Consider the following 21542-nt stretch of genomic DNA (forward strand, 5'->3'; position numbering starts at 1 on the left):
AAAACAGAAATGTCCTCAGAAATGTCCTCGAAAGAGATATTCAATCTGCACCATACTAATAAAAGTAACAAATATTTATAGTGGAAATAGGTAAAAAAATATCCTACTCATATTACCTTCTTAAATATTACACAAACCAGTCCTATTTTAACTTTGTAAAGCTCTAAAGTGAGTTGATTTAACATTGCTGGATTTGATCTTTTCCATGCAGGGTTAGGGCAGAGAAGACTGTGTTGTGAGGATTTCTGTTTGAAACAACAGTTTGCCAACCAGACTCTTCTCTTCAATGCCATTTGGGCAGTTTACATTGGGCTGGTTTCTAATGCAATGGTTAGGAGAGGCTACAGAGTTTCTAAATTGATGAACTATTGAATGCAGTTATTGAACAAAGCCATTTGTTTAGTCTCACCGAGAACAGTGATGGAAGCATTGGCCCTAAGCTGGGGCTCACTGCTCTGCACTACGTAGACTCCCGAGTCAGCCACCGTGACGGAGCTCAGGGTGAGCGCTCCAGTGAGGACGTTGACTGACACCCTGCCGCTGTGACTGGGGAAGACTGCCTGCTGGTCCCCCAGCCAGGTGAGGATGAGGGACGCTCCCACTGCCCAGCTTCCACGCCTCAGAGACGTCGAAGGAGACAGAGACAGTGTCACGGAGTCCCCAACTTCAGCAGGGTTGATGGAGGGCTGGACCTCCACAGCACCAGAGGCCAGAACACCTGAAGAAGAGAACATTTGTTACTCACTGTTTCATCAATAACACCTTGCAGTATAGTTAAGTATGAAAGACACTACCTTGTATTAAAGCCAGCAATGCAATAGCCAGGGTTCCTTCACTTATCGTCTCCATTTTGTGTCGATGGTCTGAGGAAGTCCTCACTAGGTCTCTTCTATTATACTTACGTACATGCGTCCAGCCCCCTACCTACAAATACCTAAAGCAGCAACCCCAGTTCTTATCTGTACAGGCGGTTTCTGTTTTTTTGGTGTTTACTCTTGTCAAACTTACAAAGGGTGCATTGCGCTTTCCGCTTGCTATCTTTGGTAAGTTCTGTAAATGGCTAATGAGCAAAATGACAAATTATGACAGAAGGTATGTGAGGCAGGATTAGGGGGGTTGTGGGTAGTTATCCATTTGTATTCATTCGTTTTTTGTTGTTTTTGGCTAAATCATATTTGTTTTGTGGGAGGATTATGCTATATTTCTCCCCATCAGTGTCCTGTCTATCCCTGACCCCTCATTGGATAGGTGTTATCTTTCGGGGAGGTTTTTTTATCTTCTTCCCACCCCCCTGAAGTTTCGGTGTACCCATATATCACTCTCAGCTCAGTTTTTTTCCTGTGTGTCAAAGACAAAGAATTGCAGCAGCTTTGTGGAGTACATGTTTGCTGATAATGTCCACCTGGTGTGCTCTGTGTACTCAGTGTTCTGAATCTTGCAAGCAGCAACACATCAACAATCATCTATTTTTAATTTATGAGGGAGAAGACCATACACTGGATTATATGACCGACTCCTGTCTTTCAGTCATTAGGAAGTGCTGTCTTTTCTATCATTACACATTGAGTAAGCAAACCATTATACCTTCCACAATACCACTCAGTAAACACCTGTGGCATTATTTGAGCTGCGGTGCAAAGTTCAGTATCTGAGCACACCTGTGTTGTGTAGCTTACACAGGAGGTGAGATTGATGACTGGGCAGCAGTATTTGTAGAGCATCAAGGTGAGTTTAAAGGAGCAGCAGCATTGAAAGGACAGCTTCTAATTATTGAACTGAACGGTACATATGTATCGTAATATTTATTACCGTACTTGTCTTTTTAGATGAATAGGCTTTTGCATTTAAGTTTGACACATGGTGTTGTCTGCTTGGCAATGTTATAAACCATGGTCATACGAGTTCTTAAAAACCCAAACAAATGATGGTTACATTCATCCTCACTGAAACACAGTGTGCGTCTCCTTGAGATTTAACAGATGTGCCAAGTTCTAACAAGTTACTTAAGTAAAAGTACATAAGCGTCAAAATAAACTATAAGTACCAAAGTAAAAGTACTCACTTTGACCAATTTCAGAAAAATATATGATATTACAGGAATATAATTCAAGCTGTATCATCTATAAACACTCTTCTAATGTTGATAGAAAAGGGGGGACTAGTTTCGATACTTTATCCACTATTGGGTATAATTTATTAGTTGATTTTATGTTTATATTACATGTTTATTAATAACCAGTCTGAAAAGTAACTAGTACCTATAGCTGTCAAATAAATGGAGTACAATATTTGGAGCAGCATAAAGTGTTTAGTGTGCAAAATAAAACTCAATTTTTCCACCACTGGTGAGGGAATTATTACAGTTCATGTAGTCCGAACTGCCTGAGGAGCATTTCCACACATCCAAAGATTATAGTTTGAATAATGCTTCCGTGTTCATTTCTTTCATTACTGGCCTCAAGTTAGTGTGAGAGGTAGTTTTTTCTGAGACTGTACAGAACAAAAACACGTCATCATTCCACATGATGCTCCTGATAACATCTGACTCAGTTTCTGCCCTGCAGTGATGCTTAATGCCCTCATGTCCTGGCTCTGTAATCCAACACCCGGACCAGAGGAACCACATTTTACAAAAGAGAGCAGAATCAAGACAGGTGTGGTGGATGCTTGGGCGGCATGACTAATCCACATTTGTTTGTTGATAATCCTTTCAGGTTGAATTATTGTTCATGGGAAACTTAGAAGTGTAAGATTACCTGCCTAGTGATGATTTGCATGTATAATTTATAAGTTGTATAATTTATTATTCTTGACATGGAGTAATTTCTATCATTACGACACAAGTATTTATTATGTTGGTTTGCTGATGGATCGATGCCCAATCACCTTGAGTGACTCTTAGCTATTGTTATTCACATTAAGGAACACAATGGAAATATGCCTTGGGACATTATATTATCATTGTATTATAATTGTACAGTTTTACTGTGTCAACTAAGAAAACTAAACTAAAGGTTAAAATAGTAAATAATGAAATAAATAGCTCAATACGGACTTCATGTTGCTTGTTATGTCACTGACAGCACAGCACCACCTTTTGGAAAGTAAACAGCGCTCCATGAATACAACTGAAAAAAGAGCAAAGTAAAGAAAAGACCTAGAAAAGAAAAGAAAAGAAAACTTTGATGAACACAGTGTCAGTAACACCTCATGGCCAGATGGCAACAGATCAAGCAAGTCAGTTTTGGAGGGTTTATTATAACATACACCTTGTAAATGTCCTTGTACTTGTTTGTACCACCACCATAGATTTGTAGTTTTCAAAACAAACGCAGTGTTCCAACTGAAACTTGACTTGAACGGAGGCCAAATATATAACTCGGCTCTGGTGTGGAATGAGAAGTCTTTTTTTCGTTATGTTACATAAACAGCATCGTTTTAAATAGTTTTCTATGTTTACTTCCCCATTCCAACTAAACCACAGGGCCAAAATAATTTGCAACAGGTGAAACAACATCCTGAGAAAAAAAGACAAAAGAACAAAAAGGACGGATAATATGAAATGGAAAAGCAAAATACACAAGAGGCCTCCGTCTCCCTCATGTCAGTTGTGATTGATTATCTTATCTGTCTTATTTGTTCAGTTTAAGGGAAGTTAAGAGGGACTTTCTTGAGTCACTAACCTCGTGTGTTTCAACACATCACTATAAAGGAGTCGGTTATTTTTTCGACATAAATTGACTTCACACAAACCTCTTTTCAGCATCCGTGTGAATCAGTAACACATCCAGGTCAGAGGTCAACTTCAAGTCAAACTCTGCGTTCCTATATCCATACTACTCTGCTATTTATTATGTCAGGAAAATATTTAATAGACATGTTCTAATACATAGTATGTCAAATACAGTGTGCCAAAAACCCGCAGTATGACCCAGTGTGTGCACACTGCATGCAACAGTACGCACTTTGTAAGAGCAGCTGCAGTACGAACTGAAGTAACAAATTGTACAGAATTGCAAAAGGATTTGATGACAGCTGATTGCTGAAACCCAGAGTCTCAGTAAAAGTCATACGAAAACTATGTCACTGTAGCTTCACAAAAAAACCTGATTTTGTATGTATACGATGGGTAAAAATGGAAATGACCTAATTACACTGCAGTAAAAGAAAATCCTAAATAACACCATAACTTTGACCTGAATTTATATGAACTCAGAAGTCATTTATCAGATAGGGTTCATTGTCAAATGTAACCATGTGAAAAAAACAGATAATATATTGTCTCTCTTATTGCAGTCCTGCTGTTCTCACACATTTCGGACGCTGCTGCTAACGGTGAGAAACATACATAATAGTCTTTTGTAAAGGAAATATACTGTTGAGCTATTTCAATTTTGGGGTTTATACTGATATTTTACATTTTTGAACATTTCCTAAAAGTTATTCTATTTTGTACACTTTTACTTAATTTTGCTTCCATGACTTCTGTTAGATCCTGGGATACTTCTGGCCCGATACGGGGCTACTTACTGACTCAGCTGTATACGCTCTCGTGAGCTCCACTCTTCTCGACACTTCATCAACATATTTACTCTTATTTGGAGGATTTATGGTATACAGTAATTGATGAACAACTAAATTTGGTGTGTTAAAATGGGTGAACCAGTGTATTCTAACATGAAAAGTTTAAAAGATAAAAGGCAAAGAAAAACATTTCCAAAAGTGCAAATACACTCAATAAAGCTTTAAAAAGCAAAAAGCAGCAGCAATCCCAGGCTGACGATCATTGAAGGACCTCCACTTAGCTGCACCGCCTCTGATCCAGAGAGAGGAATACCTGTGTGAGTGTGAAGATGACAAATCAAGTCATTAAACTGGATTGAGCATGTAACTTGACGCTGATGTGATAGTAGACACAGGAGCAAGTAGAGAGTTGTTTGTACCTAAAACTTCGACCAACTTGGTGGCCTCAGCAGAGCGTCCAACTGCTGCATTTTCTGCAACACAGGTGAAGCTTTGGGAAGTACCCGGTATGGAAGAGGTCCACTTGAGCTCATTTCCATGGACTGAAAAGTAGGTTCCAATGGGGAAACCCTGCCTGAACGGCCATCTGACAGTGCAATCCACATTTAAGGTACAGCTCGTCAAGCAGGTGAATGTACTCAATATGCCAGGGAACACGGTGTCGGGTCCGCCGATGCTGACGTTCCAAGGATCAACTACAAAACAAAAGAAAGTTCACTCCAGTATGTGAACAATACTGTAATACATTCTTTGAACTATTCTTCACTCAATGACCACTTACAGCTGAGTAGGTAGCCCAGGCTGAAAACTCTTGTCTGTTGAAACGTCGCCGCAGAAGTCTCACACATGTAGAATCCAGCATCAGAAGAAAGCGGCGCGTCAAAGTGAAGTGTGAGGTTGTTTTGCAGCAGCTGCATATTTTCACGCAGGCTCACCTTCTGGCCGTCTTTGTGCCAGACCACCTGGTTCACCGGCTGTGAAGGGTCACCTGCTGGAGCACCATGGCAGACCAGATCCAGCGGCTGGTTGAGAGATGGGACAGTGTTCGGAGGACTGATTTGCACGGACATTCGATCTGTAACAGGGGACATTAGCAGAAGATTTTAAAATCGTGACCGAAAGAAGAAGTACACACATCAGAGATAATGGATGTAAATTGTGTGTCACTCAAACTCTGCATATTGTGCATATAATAATGAAGTCATTTTTTTGAAGGTAGGATTCAGAGCATTGATATATACAGCAAACTATTTGCTATGTACAGATCTAGAGGAGTTATGTCTACCTGAGCAGAGAATTAAGTTGTTCATCCTCTGTGTGTGGCAGCCGCATGTGCTCTTAGTGCATCTTAGTGCATCACCATGTTGAGAGGCAATAGCAATGCTCCCAGTTTTGTATATAGTACCATTAAAATATCCAAGTAAAAGTACTTTTTTTTTTTTTTTTTACCAAAGTCTTCTGTTTGTTTGTTTTGTTTGTCTTTGCCCTGTAAAGCGTCTTTGGGTGTCTTGAAAAGCGCTATAGAAAATCGATGTATTATTACTTATTATGCATACAAATTGACCCTGTGACTGACAAATTATTTTAAAACATTATTAGATCGTAAATACTGATCCATCAATGTGGAAGTCCTTGAACTATTTTATATATTTTAGGTAAATTACCTCAACATTTTACTTTCCACCTCGGCACACAATGATAAACGTGCTCTACTTACTCTTAATTTCTACAATGGAGGTAATACTGCTGGAGACTCCCGTTTCCGGATTGAGCACATTGCATTGTAAATCTACTATGTTGTCCAGTCCATTTGGTGTCCAGGTGAATTTGCTCCCGTTGACCGTGCGGCCCATAAAGGACCAGGTGTAGATGCAGTTTGGTTGGCATGAAGAGGAACAGGTGAAAGTGGTACTGAAACCAGCTGTGACCTGCCCGGTCCAGGAAATCTGCTCCCAGGCCTCCAAACCTGGTGCACCTGAGGAGAGCAGGAGTCAATTGTATCAGACGATGATGATGTAATATTAAGTTGTTATTTCTTATCAATTACAGTATATTCTGAATATATGTAAAAGGCTATTTCAGAGGCCTTGCTAAAAATATATATATATATATATATATACTGTATGTATATTCTTGTGAAGACCACCTCAGAAAAGATAAAAGTCAAATTTCAAATCATAGCAGTGAGTCAAGGCTAGTGTAAACTTTAAACACCTTACATAATGTCGGAAACATGAAGAACCGATTCAGTGCAGAATCAAAAAATTTTATCCTCCGAAACATCACCAGCTTTCTTAATGTCACAAACTGTCTAAACACTCATATATATGGTTTTTAATCAGAACCTGGAGTAACAAGCTACCGTTTATAAAAATCTGCTCTTACCCATCAGTGCCACCAGCAAAACACAGTGAAGACCCCTCCAGTAGCGCATCATCGTAATGATTCTCATGGCAGACTCCTTTGTGTGTTTGAAAATAAGAACTACGGAATCTCCTTTTATAAACCACGAAAACATTACTCATTTCAGTCACACCCAGCATCTTGCTCAACATCAGAATTTACTTGATAACGAAATCTTTTAGCAAAGGAAATGTCCTTAAACGATGACAGGAAATCTGCAATTACAGTACAAAGGTTCAGTTAGCTGTTGTGACTTTTGTAAATTGTGGGATGATGTGACCTTTTTTTTTTTTTATTCCGTGAATATGGATTCGTCTAAATCGGAAGAAAACAGTGACACGACAAGTTGTGACGGTTCCCTATCTTGGTTACTTGTATGTTCCTTTAAGGCAGCAGGTACCAGAGGTGGTGATCACCCTGAGGCACAGGGTGGATGAAGTGGAGGCACCTGGGCCCGGTGCGCTCCCACGATAAGGCTCCGCCTTCCCGCCAACCAGTGGCGCTCTACCATCACCCCGTGGAGGAACGAGGACGGCGCGTTCGCAACCACCATTGCCAGTTAGATACTTTGTTAGGTCTATTAAACTCTTTACTTCTGGTCAACTGGGTGCGTCTCCGTGATTAGGGCATGGCTGTCAGAGCCAGGTCGTGACACAAGTAGAAACAGATGTGTTGAAATGTCTGTTGTTCTGGACAGTTATGTCAGAGCTTTGTGTCAAACACTAGATGGCATTGTTTCACCAGAGTTTGTCATTACTTGTGGTTCCGCCCTCTTTTAAATATAGCCTTTATATAAAGTACAATAAATTACCTGACTTTCTTATTTTATTTTTTTACTGCAGCAGTCTCTCAGCAGGCCAAGAAATTGGTGCCAATATAATAACAAAGCAGCCTTACAGTGTAGGATCTGTTCTTCTTATCAAATATACAAAATAAACATTGCATTGTCTGCATTATTTAGCCTGAGCGATGTGAAAACAGTCCTGTCATTACAACATTTATTTTAGTAATGATGAGTTTTTTTACATTAAAGTTCCACTCATCATCGATGACTCGTCCAACTAAACACCGTGTGTGTACAAAGAGGTGGGGCTTTTCTGGTGAAAAGCTTTCAACAGCAAAACAGTGTAAACATTGGTGTGTGAAAACTGTTCTCTGTTTCTCTTAGTCTTAAATTTCTTCGGTTTTGTATTGATTAAGAGATTTAAGAGCACAAAGGAGAATATTACTCATTCATTACTCATACTGAACTTTGAATTTATTGCAGTAATTAAACAGATTACACAATGATTCTTGATAACAAACTACTCTGTCCTCAGTAAGACCATTTCAGATTTTCACTGGACTGAATTTCCCTTCAAAATTCCGCCCACATTTATGATCCTCTATTGACTATAGGCATTGTAAAGAACAGACAGCCACAAGCTATTGTGCCATCTGGTTATTTGCATGTTCGCTATATTTATAGAATGTACCATGAACTTTGAAAATATGAAAACAAAGACAATTGTAGAATCAGACTCAGTGTCTTCATTGTGATGTGTTTGGATTTGCATGTGCAAAGTCGGCAAATGCACAAACGTCACATATGTGGGACATGCTTCACAAATGTCAAAAATAAAATAGTTTAATCATCTGAATGAGCAGTGGAATTATTACAAATACAACCTGAGTTACAATCACTGCATTCTATCTTTGGTCAAACGTTAATCACATGTTCAGTTTGGTGTGGCATTAAATGAAAAGGCATTAAATGACAAAGTTTAAAGTTAGATAAAACAAAAATAATAATAATAAAAGAGTGGAGCATTCTGCTCGACAAATCATGATACAACACAATTCACTATGAAACAAGAATTAGAATTAAACATACCAAAGCTTTAACCTACTAATATTAAGGTGTTTAGTATGGTAGCCAGAGTCAATCCATTTGAAAAAGCAAAACCCCAAACAATAAAACACCTGGACTCAAAAAGCCCTGTAAGGGCACAGGATTCTTAAAGGATGATATGCACAGTTAACAGAGAGTCTGAAAATGAACCAAAAGCCATAAAAACAAACCTTGAATTGAAAAACTACAGCCTTTTAAGTTGTACATTTTGGTCAGCTTCAACTTTGTTTTTTTTACCCGTTAAATGGTGTGTAAACCATTAAAAATATCATGATATATTACAATCCATTCATTTGTCGACCAATTATCTCCTTAAAATACCATTAGAATACCCCAATTGTATCATGAAGGGGAAATTGATTGACTTTCAAGGTAAAAACAAACAAACTGGGAGTGTGAGAGACGCTTAGTTTGCAAAACAATACTTCATTAAAATCCAGGTGAAATCAACCATGCGTGCAGCTCACATGGAGCTTGAGCTTTACTGATGAGTAACTAATGGGGAAATCTGCCAAACTCCCATTCACTCATTAACTCAGGTTGGGAGACTTCACTCTCTTCATCTAAAAAAAGGGTGCAACTAAAACAGAACTTGTGTATGTAATGTCTGATGGCATTGATCTGGCTGTTAATGTGGAGCCAGGCTGACAACAAATGACTTTCTTCCGTCATCCTCGCCCTTTAAATACACATTTACAACTGAGAAAGACACAAGACACTTGTCATACTTGTAATTTCATACAGTTGTTGTGATAACAGATACAATTTATCTTACTCTGCAACTATAATCACTATTTCAACACTAAAGCTATTAAATAACAATGTGAAAACAATGTGTAAGGGGTTGCTCCTGGTGAAGCTACAGAGAACCATCACCTGAATCTGCTGCTCCCCTCTGGTTTACGGAGCTTTATAGTGAGTTACAGCTCGTTGTTTAACTGTCCGACCTGAATCTCACTGCTCTCATAGTGTCACGTTTTCAATGGGTTTGGATTTTCTTATTATTTTCGTGTTTTTCCAATCTAAAGGTGGCACTCATGACTTAGTTCTTGCTGATGGCCTTACCATCTCCAATACTATCACAATTCAGACATAACTACCGGTACTTAACCTCAAAGTGAACCCCATCACACAGTGTGTTCTGCTTTATTGACGAATGAAACCCCTCTGTGTGCAAACATGCTGCATTTAATGCCTTAGAATAAAGATACAGTCAACAACTTGTAATGTGGGATTTACAAATGTCTTCATAAAAGTAAAGTTATGTACAGGATTGAGAAGTCACACCGTAAGTGAATGCAGAAATATTAACTTCTGCTTTACTTGCAATGTTTCACTTCTTTGAATTACTTCCCTGTTGGCTTGAGGCCTTCGAGGGAGATATGCTAAGAGATAAAGCACCGTATCATTTTATCACACAGCAACGTTTACTGACATGTACCGTAAACGTGATCTGAATTACTCTGATGATCACTTGCGGGAAAAGACTGAGATGTTTCTTACAGGCAACAGTTTCCATGAGTCTTTTATGGGACCTGCAAGACTTAAGGTCATTATTAGGTCGCCTTTTGGATGATTGTGGGATGACAAAGTTCAACTTAATCACTCTGCAATTAAATTATAAAGATGTGTTTATCTATTGATCTTTCAACTGTTCCTTTGGACCAGATACCACTGGAAGGTAAATTAGATATTGTTAAACAACCAATATGTTTTGTTTTTGTAAGATGCGAAATAAATATGAAAACAAAGCCATAACTCATAAGCTGGAATCTAAACTGGAATCACACATGTGGAGTCAAACATGACACAAAGCCAGTGTCAAACATTATGCTCAAGCTCAGATAGTTGTACTTTGCATTGCCTGTACATATAAAAACAAAGAAAGCTATTGTGCGGTAAGCTTATAGGCCAACACTGTGCCGCCTGACCTCAGTCATGGCAACAATCGAGATGGAGGTGGATTATTAACCACGGATCAAGTGCTTTGACACAAGTCAACATTAGTCCTCTATAAAAAAGAAACTGAGAGGGAAGTGCAGGTTTCTCTGACCGCTGCTTCTCTCCTCCAGTCTAACCTTACCATATAATCCATCACATCCAGTGCGGTCATTTGCGAACTTGTGCGTAAACGTCTGTGGCATTAGAACGAGGCTGAGGCGCTGGCTTCTTAATTCGCTGCTGGTGGGCCTCATAGGTAGGAGGGGAGGAAGCTGCAGGAGGATTGTTGTTCACTACGATCTGGGCATATTCTGATGAGTTACTCTGTAACCCAAGCTGCACTGTCCCGCCGTCCTTCTTCTGGAAAACACTGATATCTGCGTAGTTCAACTCCTACAAACGACAAAGCCAGGGAGAGAATATCCGATGACGTTTACTGTTGTATCACATCAGATGAAATCATAACAGTTCAATGGATATCTGACTAATAGTGTCCAAAACAAGCATAAACAATAAAAGCTGCATCAAACTGCTGATGTTAAGACACATACACACTCCCACTCCATTTTGTCAACTGAATATCTACTTCCTGGGTCAAAGTCTGACTTTGAACGCTGTGGTAAACACAGATCCCAGATGAGTCTGATAGAAGCCTCGTTTAAATCAACAAACAAGCCAGAACACAATCTGGCCACATACAGCATATCACTGAAAAATAATCTCATATTTTAAGACTTTGCACATCACTTGAAACTCACCATTAACCCGCGGCCTGTAACCTAAGGCCTGTACTACAAAGCAGGATTTGGGGTTAGCGAGGAAACCTCACAGCGGGTTTGCAGTCTTACTTCACTTATAGTCTCTACATATAGTGATCACCACTGTCATAGGACCGCTTAGCAGGATTGCAATGTTAAGGCTAGTTGAGCCAGGAAACTTAAAGATACTCTGGGTATGTTGGATTGGCTTTGAAGTACAGGCTTCAGGTTAATATCAGTAATCTGGTTTGCACTGGTTGATTTTTACCTGATCTCCTGTGTATGCTTTGTTGTCCTGGCCTTCAGCTCCTTTAAAATATAAGAAATAAACAATGTTTAGGATAATTTAAAGGCATATTATGCATTTAAAGTCACATTTAAAGGCTCAGCGACACAGAAGCTCACGCCCCCTGACCTCGGTTGCCAGAACCAGGTTTACCACCTGCAGCATCACATACGGGCTTCACTCTTGTTTTGGAATGAGCTTGAATGCCACCTTTCTTTATTGGTGTTTTATCGATGCTGTGTCTGCCACACTCGTAGCTTCCTCTTAGATGTGTGATTGCGCGTGTGTGGGGGCTGCACACCCAGTGCCCAAAGGTTGACGCCCAGAAACGTCCCAATGGCAAAATAGGAAGAAAATAAGAAAATACAGAAAGAGGGCCGGGTCTCTGCAGATACAGACACCGCGACACACTTCTATTGGGTCATGAGTGATGATTGAGAGGGATTTCATAGGGATCCTGCATAGTATAACTTAAATGAAGGGAGTAAATAATGCTGTATAGTACATATAGTCATATAAAACACACACACACACACATACCTCTTCCTGTGGTTGGGGTTCTAGCAGTAGAGAGTTTGCTTGTCTGTTTTCTGTTGAGAGAGGTAATGAATCATTATTATGTAAATAAGACATTAGCATTATATGTCATTTTGCCACTTAATAATATTATATTGACATTATGTTGTTGAAATCAACTATATCTATTCATTGGAAATAACATAAAGGAAAATGTAGTTCTTTCACAAAGAGATTTTAGTCCAAAATGTACTTTTTAAGAGTAATTTACAAATAATGATTTCAACATTTGAAAAACTTTTAAACAGGTTTATGTACTTAAAGAGTTTCGAAACACTGATGACAAAGTTTTAACTCCTGGTGAGACATTAATATGTATACCTGACAACAACAAAATGTTAAACTATGAAGTTGTACAGTGCCAAGGTGAAGGCAGGCTTACTATATGGAAAATGTATAACAAAAGCAGCACATATAAGTGACCCTTTGTTGAACATCAACCTTTTGTAGGTTGAGTAAACATACGGCCTCAACATCTACCTGAATCTAGTTCCACATTTTCTCTTCCTTTGCCGTGTACTCACTCTCCTGTCATTGCAGATCCTGCCTGGTCTGTGAGTCGTGCTTTTGGGTCCAAACTTGATAATACTGAGCAGTCGCCTTACCATAATTATGATAGATTCTTATTCATTAAAAAAAAAAGGCTCTCTGGTAATATCTTAAAGCTCTTCTCCACTTACTTTTTGATATAAATGTAGTACCCTCCTCCACCAACTGCTCCACAGATGACTAAAACTGCGATTACTATTCCGACGATGGCACCAGCCGAAAGTGATCCCTGTGGTGGTAGTGGTCCTGGGCAGGCATTAATACAACAGGGGATAAGAACATGATTTTTACACCATTATGTATACAGAAACCACAGTAACTGTCTTATGGTCTCATTACGCCGTGGTTACAAATCATACAACCACTTCTCCCTTGATGTGATTTCCCAGTTGGCCAGTTACAAATACTGGTTTGCAAAATCTGGAGATCTGGAGATGGGGCTACAACAGTTGCCACTAGCATAAAAAAATCGAAGGCTGCGTTCGAAATCGCTTACTAACCCACTGTTCCCACCGAGTATGACGTCAAATTGAGAATGCAGTGCGTTGCAACTGCACGGTATGTGGATTTTTTTGTGAATGCGAGAAATGCCTGCATGTGTGGGAATTTCTGAGTATGAGTGAGCTTAATGCACATACTCAACTGCCCCACAATGCATTGCGTCTGTGGGCCTTTGTACTGGACTCAGTCATGTGATATTTCGAGCCAGGCTAAAAGCAGGCAGAGACTTCCGGTTCTGAAAAGTAAAGCCAATGCAGATTCTTTGTGATGATTGTATACACTGAGTGTATAGAAGTCTATGAGAAAATGACTACTTCCTCACTTGATTTATTACCCACGTAAACATTGTAAACAACGAGTTTACGGTCTCAATAGCTAGTTTCAAGTCTTCCTCAAAACAGCATGATGTTCATTGTAGAGTAAAATGGGCGATAAAGCAGGGTATGATTTAGGGCGTGGCAAGCTTGTGAATGACTTTAACCCTTTCACAATGTGTTTTCAGTTCATGCGAGTTAATTGCAACAGTTTGGTCGAATAAAAATGTTGTATTCAGGTTGTACTGGTTAGTTGTACTTAGTTCCACTCTCACGTTACTTTTGTTTGCAAAAAAACAAGACGGCGACGTCAAAAAACCAAGATGGCGAAGGCCATAAGGCTGCAATCAAGGCTTCAAAGCCACAGTCCACAACCCAATATGTGGCGTCACAGTGACTGCGTCCACTTCTTATGTAGTAGTCTATGGCTAAAAGCTGTTAATACTTCAATAAGTAAACATTTAGATTAGAAACACGTGGTCAGTTTATCCAAATAATGACTGACTGTGTGAGACCAGCTGTCATGTGATACGTCTTGCTTGAGTATACTTCAGTGTGAACAGTCCACTGGGAATATAATTGTTCATTTAGAAGGCAGTATTCAGTACATCCTGATGGATGCATAGTTAGTATGCGATCTCGAACACAGTATAAATCTCTGACCAAACTGTTGCCGATTGAGTTGCATTATGGGTAGGTAGAAGAATGCTGTGAATAAAAAAATAATACAACTGCAAGAAAGATCTTTAGGAAGACTGCCGCTCTCCAGATTATCAGACGTATAACACTGTGTGTTGATAACAATATTCAAGACCATCAACAAAATCTGTAATCAACAGCATTTAGGTACCTGTTACAGACAATCCATGGCCCGCTGACGATGTTCTCCCAGTTATATTATTCATCACTTCACAGATGTAGTGGCCACTATCAGAATATTCAATGATGTTTTTGGTGAAAATAGCAGAATTGTGTATATTTGTCCTGTTCAGCATCCAGGTGTAAGTAGCAGGTACGGACTCAGCAGAGCAGTTTAATGTTAAGGTCTTTTTCAATTGTATCTCACTTGGACCAATGATTTGAACATTTTCTGGTCCATCTGAAAAACAGATATTTGTAAAAGGTCTTAATTAAAGCAGCATAGATAATAAAGAATTTAAAAATCTTGTGTTACAGACCTACAAAGTAAAATATTTCAGTAGCACACTGTTATTTAAGGCAGTCATCATTTCAACAGTAAATGTATAGTTTGTTACCTACAGAAAACAACCATGGTGTATGCAGCTTCATCGTGGCTGAGGGGGTTGCTGACGTTACATAAATAATCTCCAGTGTCTTTTTTACTCAGACTGGTAAAAGACAGCACTCTGTTGTTGTCGTCAAGTGTCACGTTGTCATCCGGAGTCAGAGTTAAGTTATCCTTCTTCCACTCTCTGGTAAACACAGAGCCAGCGGCTTCACAGGATAAGTTGAAAGAGTTCCCTTCAATCAACGTGTTTGTTTTCCACGTGATAGAAGCACCAGATATTCTCTCTGTTGGGCAACAGATGTGTGCAAAATATGAGAACAGGAACAAAAGTAACTGTTACTGTGAATGAACTGAGAAAATACATTTAAAGGAACTTGCAAGACGCAAACATTACTACAGAACCCTTAATCCGGTATAACATGCCAAGTGTTAGACTGTCCACACTCAGACTGTCAAGCACAGTTTTGGGTAATCTATAATTTAGAAAAATCACCAGATTTTTTAACAATTGACTCAAAACAGCGGACAGATGCAGTTTGACCAAATGTCATTCTATCAATGTTTTGACCACAAATCTCCATATAGCATGTCATCCATGAACACGACATTGACACATTATCAGTGGTCAAGTTGATACAGCGAACATTTAGGTTCGACATGCAGAACATCCAGAGCAACCTTTGGAGTCGTGTTTCTGTCCACCTGTCCAATATTCACTCTCCTTTTAAGTTTGCTTTCTTTCTCCACCAACTCCTGAGGGAATGTCGCTTTAGCTGCGAAATGATCTTCTATGTTCACCAGCTAATTTCTAACACGGTCTGTCAGCAGTTAGGTGCAGGGAAGTTAGTGTACAGTTGGTTTTGCAGAAAAGGATTCTATAAAAGTGAACCAAAACAGTCAAGCTTCAGGCCAGAAAACCAAAACTATGAAAAATTATCGATTTTGAGTTCAGTTTTTTGATGACCTTTTCGAGTCAAAACGTTGCCTGCAAGGTTAGGCAATAAAATATAAAATTCAAAAAGGTGCCTACTGTTTTTATATCACCTATTTTACTGAAAATGAAAATGTTATAATTATAATTATTATTGTTATTTTAAGATACACTGCTTTGAGTCCGCACTTTACCAATACAAATTATGCAAGTGTACACTTACTGACACTTCTCTACTGTAAGACATTTGAGCATAGAACTGTGTTTAGTAGCTATAATAAAAGTGTTCAATGATTTATATTTAAGAATTCATAATTAGTCATAAACATAAGTGTTTTGGAAATGCATAATTAAGATAAGCATAAAGTGTTTTAGGATTAGTAGCTAGATGGAGAATTTGAGACATGAAGCTTTTGCCAAAGTTGCAGAAGTTTAACGTTTATACTGAAGGATTATTATAGAAGGGATTAAGCAATAACTGACAGTCTTTGAATGTGTTAGGAGCTCAGGGAAAGAGTCATGAAGACAGGCGTTTACAGAAGTGCACAGGGAAGTTAGCTAATAGAAGTTGAGATAGACGGAAGGGGAGAAGTTGCGAACGGATATGAGGGCGGGAGATAGAAAGTGTTTTTCTGCCTCTTTTTAGCGTGTGGTTGCCTGGGACGGCTGTGTCCTGGGTCCAGAGGTAGTTTTTTCCAAAGTGGGTTAATATTGTAATATTTCTTAGGAGTAATTTACTCCATTGTGTAACTGTAATCGTACTTGCATCAGTGGGATTAAAGTCCTGTTAATTGTAAACCAGTTTTGGTAGATTTATTGTTGCAGCGTGTCGACTGTACAAAGCAGCCGGACACGTGCTCTGGCCTCCTCGCTGTGGAACAGACTCAAACTTCCACACTACTATATCCACTACATCCAATAAACCTCTTAATTCAAACTTACCCAATACAGAGACAACTGAGGGCTGAGACATTTCATTTCTCAGGGTTTTGTTGTTAAAGGCCTGACAGCTGTAGCGTCCACTCATCTGAATATTCATCAGTCTGAGCTCTGGTCCAGTATCAGACAGCCGGTCTCCATTCAGAAACCACTGAAACAGGGCAGGAGGTCTGGAGACCGCTGAGCACATCAGGCTGATGTCTGACCCTTCATCATAGTATTCTTGTGACGGAGATATTGTCAGATTCATATTTTCTGGGCCATCTACAGTGTGCGGCATATGAGTAGTAGAAAAACAAAACAAAAAATCATCAAAAGAATGTTCTACGTGACGTGCAGCTTCTGTCAGTGTGAAGCCTCATGATACTGAAACATCGACTTTGAAGCATGCATATAGTACAGGATAACGAGTCTGCACATATAAGTCAATAACTCACAGTTGATGGAGAGGTTTACTGGACCACTGGTGTCATTGCTTACAGGATTAGACACTTGACACCTGAATGGTCCCTGGTCATAGCGCATCACACTGACTATAGTCAGAGTGGAGCCTCCATCAGTGAGCTGAACTCTCTCACTTTCTGTAATCTCAGAGCTGCCGTTCAGCCAGAGGAAAGAGAGGAAGGATGCAGAGGAGGAGCAGGACAGACGGGCAGTACTGTACTCCAACATGTCTGGTGTGTTTGAAGTCACCGTGACATTGGCAACACCCGCTGTGGGTGAAAAACATTGTGGTTTTACTGACCACCTTTCAGGGCCAAGGGCACATGGTTCAGTAGAGTGGAGCAATGTGGAGAGTGAATATGAATCCCATTTGAATGACACCATGATAAATGATCATGATTAGATGTTAAAGGTCTGTATGCGACTTGGACACAGACATGTTGTGATCGGAAAGTTGACTTTGTTCATCATATACTATCTGTTGTTTAGTGGAATATTTAACCAGTGTTTGCTAACCTTACCTTGTTTCTTTGACCTAATCAGCCATGACCACATTCACCTTGTAAACACTGTAAAGATGTTGCAGTTATAACAAGTAACGTGCATTTACAAGGTGAATGTCTTTAACTATGACTGTCCTCAGTTTGTGTATTAGTCATATTTTCTCGCCACAACTGTTACTGGCCACTCCAAGAAGTACTTTTTGTTCGACCTCAAACGTTTTTCATTCTGAGCCTCAGTTGTCTCTGTACAGTCAACGATTGCAGACGTATCTTGTATTGTTCTTTTTGTTCCACAAATGCTTCACACAACCTTTTCAATTTGCAGCTGGGGGAGACAGGTTTTTTGTTGGTGTCATTTGGAAAAATATCCCGAATAAACTTTCAGCATATTGTGATACAAGTGGTCTGAGAGACGAATAGACTTCTGCACCTCCTCTTGGCTCTCTTTTCAGGCTTTAGAAAACCTGGTGACGGGAGACTTTGAGCAATCACAGCTCATTTCAGAGAGAGGGCGTTCCTATAAGCTGTCACACAAATGCAGATGCACGCACACATCCCAGATGGTGAAAGCCTGATTCAATGGCAGGAAATCATGCAGTAAAAGTTGCTATTCCAGCATTTGCAACAACCGTCTACACTGCAAAGCAACCCAATAGAAGGAAGACGGACTTCTCAAAAAGAGTCTCAAAGACTCTAAGAACAATGTAATTAGTCATGTCAATATAGACAAAGTGTTTTAGACATGGATGGGCCTTTTGCTAACCTCTTTAGGTTGTTGTCTGGAACGATCTTGTGACGTCACAATAATCCAGCTACTGTCTAATGGGAGGGGCTTAGCACAGAGAAGGGAGAGCTGCAGGAGGAGGGCTGTATTTGCAACAGAAAACTGCATACCCCAGCTTTAAGAACGCTTCATCTGACACCATCACCCCTTCTTTTTTGTATCCATATTTCTTTGAACAAAACATTTCATTGAAACTTACTCAGTACAGAGATGGCTGCAGGCTGAGATGTTATAGATCTCATAGTTCCGCTGTTAAAGGCTTGACAGCTGTAGTTCCCGCTCTCACTCTCCTGAATGTTCATCAGTCTGCGCTCTGGTCCAGTATCAACCAGCAGAGTTCCATTCAGAAACCACGTAAATTGGGCATCAGGTCTGGAGTCAGCTGAACAGGACAGGGTGATGTCTGATCCTTCCTCATAGTATTCTTGTGACGGAGATATTTTCAGATTAATATCATCTGGGCCATCTGCATGTCGGGGAAAACAACAGCAAACATGTAGTATGCACAACTGCATTATCATATATCAAGTCACCAGAAATGTAACAGAACAAGCCTGCAATGAACAATTTATGAATGAAACCATCTGTACAATGGTCTTGTTGGCATTGTGCTGTAGTTTGATTGATTCTATAAGGTTGAAAACTGTGTTTCTAATACTTTGGAGAATACAATGTGGACAAAATACACAACACAAGGCCACTCCTCACTAAGCTGTTAAAATCTAAACTTTCCATCTCTGTTTGCATCCAGATGTTGTCAGATGAAGAACTGAGCATGTAGGTTAGTAACTCACAGATGATGAAGAGGTCTATTGGACCACTTGTGGCATCACTGACGGGGTTGGACACCTTACACCTGAATGGTCCCTGGTCGTAGCGCGTCACATTAACAGTGAGAGTGGAGCCTCCATCAGTGAGCTGAACTCTGTCGCCGGCTGTAACCTCAGAGCTGCCGTTGAACCAGAGGAAAGAGAGAGAGGATCCAGAGGAGGAGCAGGACAGACGGACAGAGCTGTCCTCCACCAAGTTTGTGCTGCTGGCAGTTGCCATGACACCGGACACTCGCACTGTGGATGAAAAACAAAATGGTTTTACATTTACCACCACATAACAAAGGTACAGTAGAAGGAAACACTGAGAATGGATCTATGATCCTATCATGAGATGTTGAGTGGCTGCACATTGAAAGTTTACTGGCATTAAATTAACTCAGTGGTATTTTAGGTGGTTGTTCTTTCGAATACATTTTCAATATCATGTAATTTATCATCCTATGACCTTAACACAGTATGACCATAAAACATCCATCAATATCTTACTGAGTGTCTCAACAAGAGCTTCATATGAAAAGCAAATGAAGGCAGGACAGTTGTGCAATGCAATCGAGTCCACAGGTGCATTTAAAAAAGACTGTCAACACAGTGCATCCATTACATGTTTTATAACATATTGTTGATATCAGTGGTTAGGGTCAAACAATTAGAATATTGGTGAAATTATTCAAAACTATAGCTGTGTGACTTATAGACTTTAAATTTCATTATGAGTGAGAAAACATCCCAACATTTGTATGGAGAAGTAAATTGAGCATAAAAGTTCATTCCTGACCTTAGAAATAGTTGTTTGACTAAAAATAAATGTTATTTAAAGTTGACTTACTGGGTTTTTACTTGCTTGTTTTGTCTTGGTATCAAATAATTATTATCATGTCATTATGTAATAACATCATCTGAACTATGTTTTAGCAGGTATGTTTTGAACCTTTTTATAGATCAAATTTCAAACCACTCGCCACCTAAACACTTTTTATCAATCAATCAACTGTCATACATAGTCTCCACTGAGAATTGAAATTGAAATTTGCTCACCATGTACGTCCAGTCTGATTGTCCCGTCCTCCGGTCGTCCTGCAGCTTTAAAAATGGAAACGCTGTATTCTCCACTGTCATTGGGAGTCAGATTCCTGAGCTCCAGAGATCCAGTAGATATGAAGAGGGTGATCCTGCCTTCATACTCTGGTGCAGTGTCGTTGTTAGTATTGAACGTTATTATATGTGTATCACCAAATTTCCAGGTCACCGATTGAAATGGTGTTTCTGATGGAGTCAGTGTTGTGGTGAACATCACTGTCTCTCCAACAGCTTCAATCAGAGGACCGTCTGGCAACACACCAGCTCCTTTGGTCAAACCTGGAGGAGACATTTACAGGTCTGAGAGGAGATCGGATAAATTGTGGAGAGTGAAAAATCTGCATAACCCGAAAGAAAAAACACAAAAACAATAATTTCCATAATATATTAGTATCGATGTCTATCTATTGAAAACAAACAAGCCATGAAGTTACAGTGGTTATAGTTTCAATCTTCCGCATTTTAAGTACATGACGTTTTCAGACCACATTATGGAACTCAAGTCCAACAAATGGAACCATTTAGTGAGAGACTAGTGGGCTAACTATCGATCAGAACAGCCAGTATATTAGGCATTTTAATCTATCATACACTTTCCAATAAAGCTACTCTTTTTTATCTCATTTGTATTCATAATTTATAATCATATTTCCTAGAGCACATTCATCAGAGCAAACTATAAGAAAATAAAATAGTTTGAGCAATTACTTTTAGTAGTTAAGCATATGTTCTGCTGTCCATGCTATCAGTCACAAAAGCATGATCGCAGACCTGAAGATCAGGGCACCAACAACATCTCAACAACTCAACGATTTACAAAGTTTAGAAAATGCATTTCGAACACTGACAGCAGAAGACAATGAAACTTTTAAAATAAAGAGTCTTACCTGTGAAAGTCACAGCGACTGCACAAAGTAAAGGGAAAATATCCATTGATCCACCTTTGTGAGATAGAAACAGCTGAGGGGAATGTCACTCATCAGACTTTGACTGTCGTAATAAAGTGAGCCTCCGGCAGCAACAATTATACGAGTCAGTA

The 21542-nt window shown here is 39.5% G+C and overlaps 1 protein-coding gene across 1 annotated transcript; it reads right to left on the reverse strand.

The window, feature by feature from the left end:
• Positions 1-10927: 10927 nt before the first annotated feature.
• On the reverse strand, positions 10928-21436 carry LOC306782698 (cell adhesion molecule CEACAM5-like; the record flags this gene model as incomplete). Its single annotated transcript, XM_079276142.1, has 12 exons — positions 10928-11152; positions 11786-11826; positions 12344-12393; positions 13060-13174; positions 14594-14842; positions 15004-15276; positions 16866-17126; positions 17300-17575; positions 18793-19059; positions 19388-19660; positions 20462-20782; positions 21391-21436. 12 exons carry the CDS (start codon positions 21434-21436, stop codon positions 10928-10930), a joined length of 2397 nt encoding a protein of 798 aa, XP_079132268.1.
• Between the last annotated feature and the right edge of the window lie 106 nt (positions 21437-21542).

Source organism: Melanostigma gelatinosum (assembly GCF_949748355.1).
Source record: "Melanostigma gelatinosum genome assembly, chromosome: 9".
NCBI lineage: Eukaryota > Metazoa > Chordata > Actinopteri > Perciformes > Zoarcidae > Melanostigma > Melanostigma gelatinosum.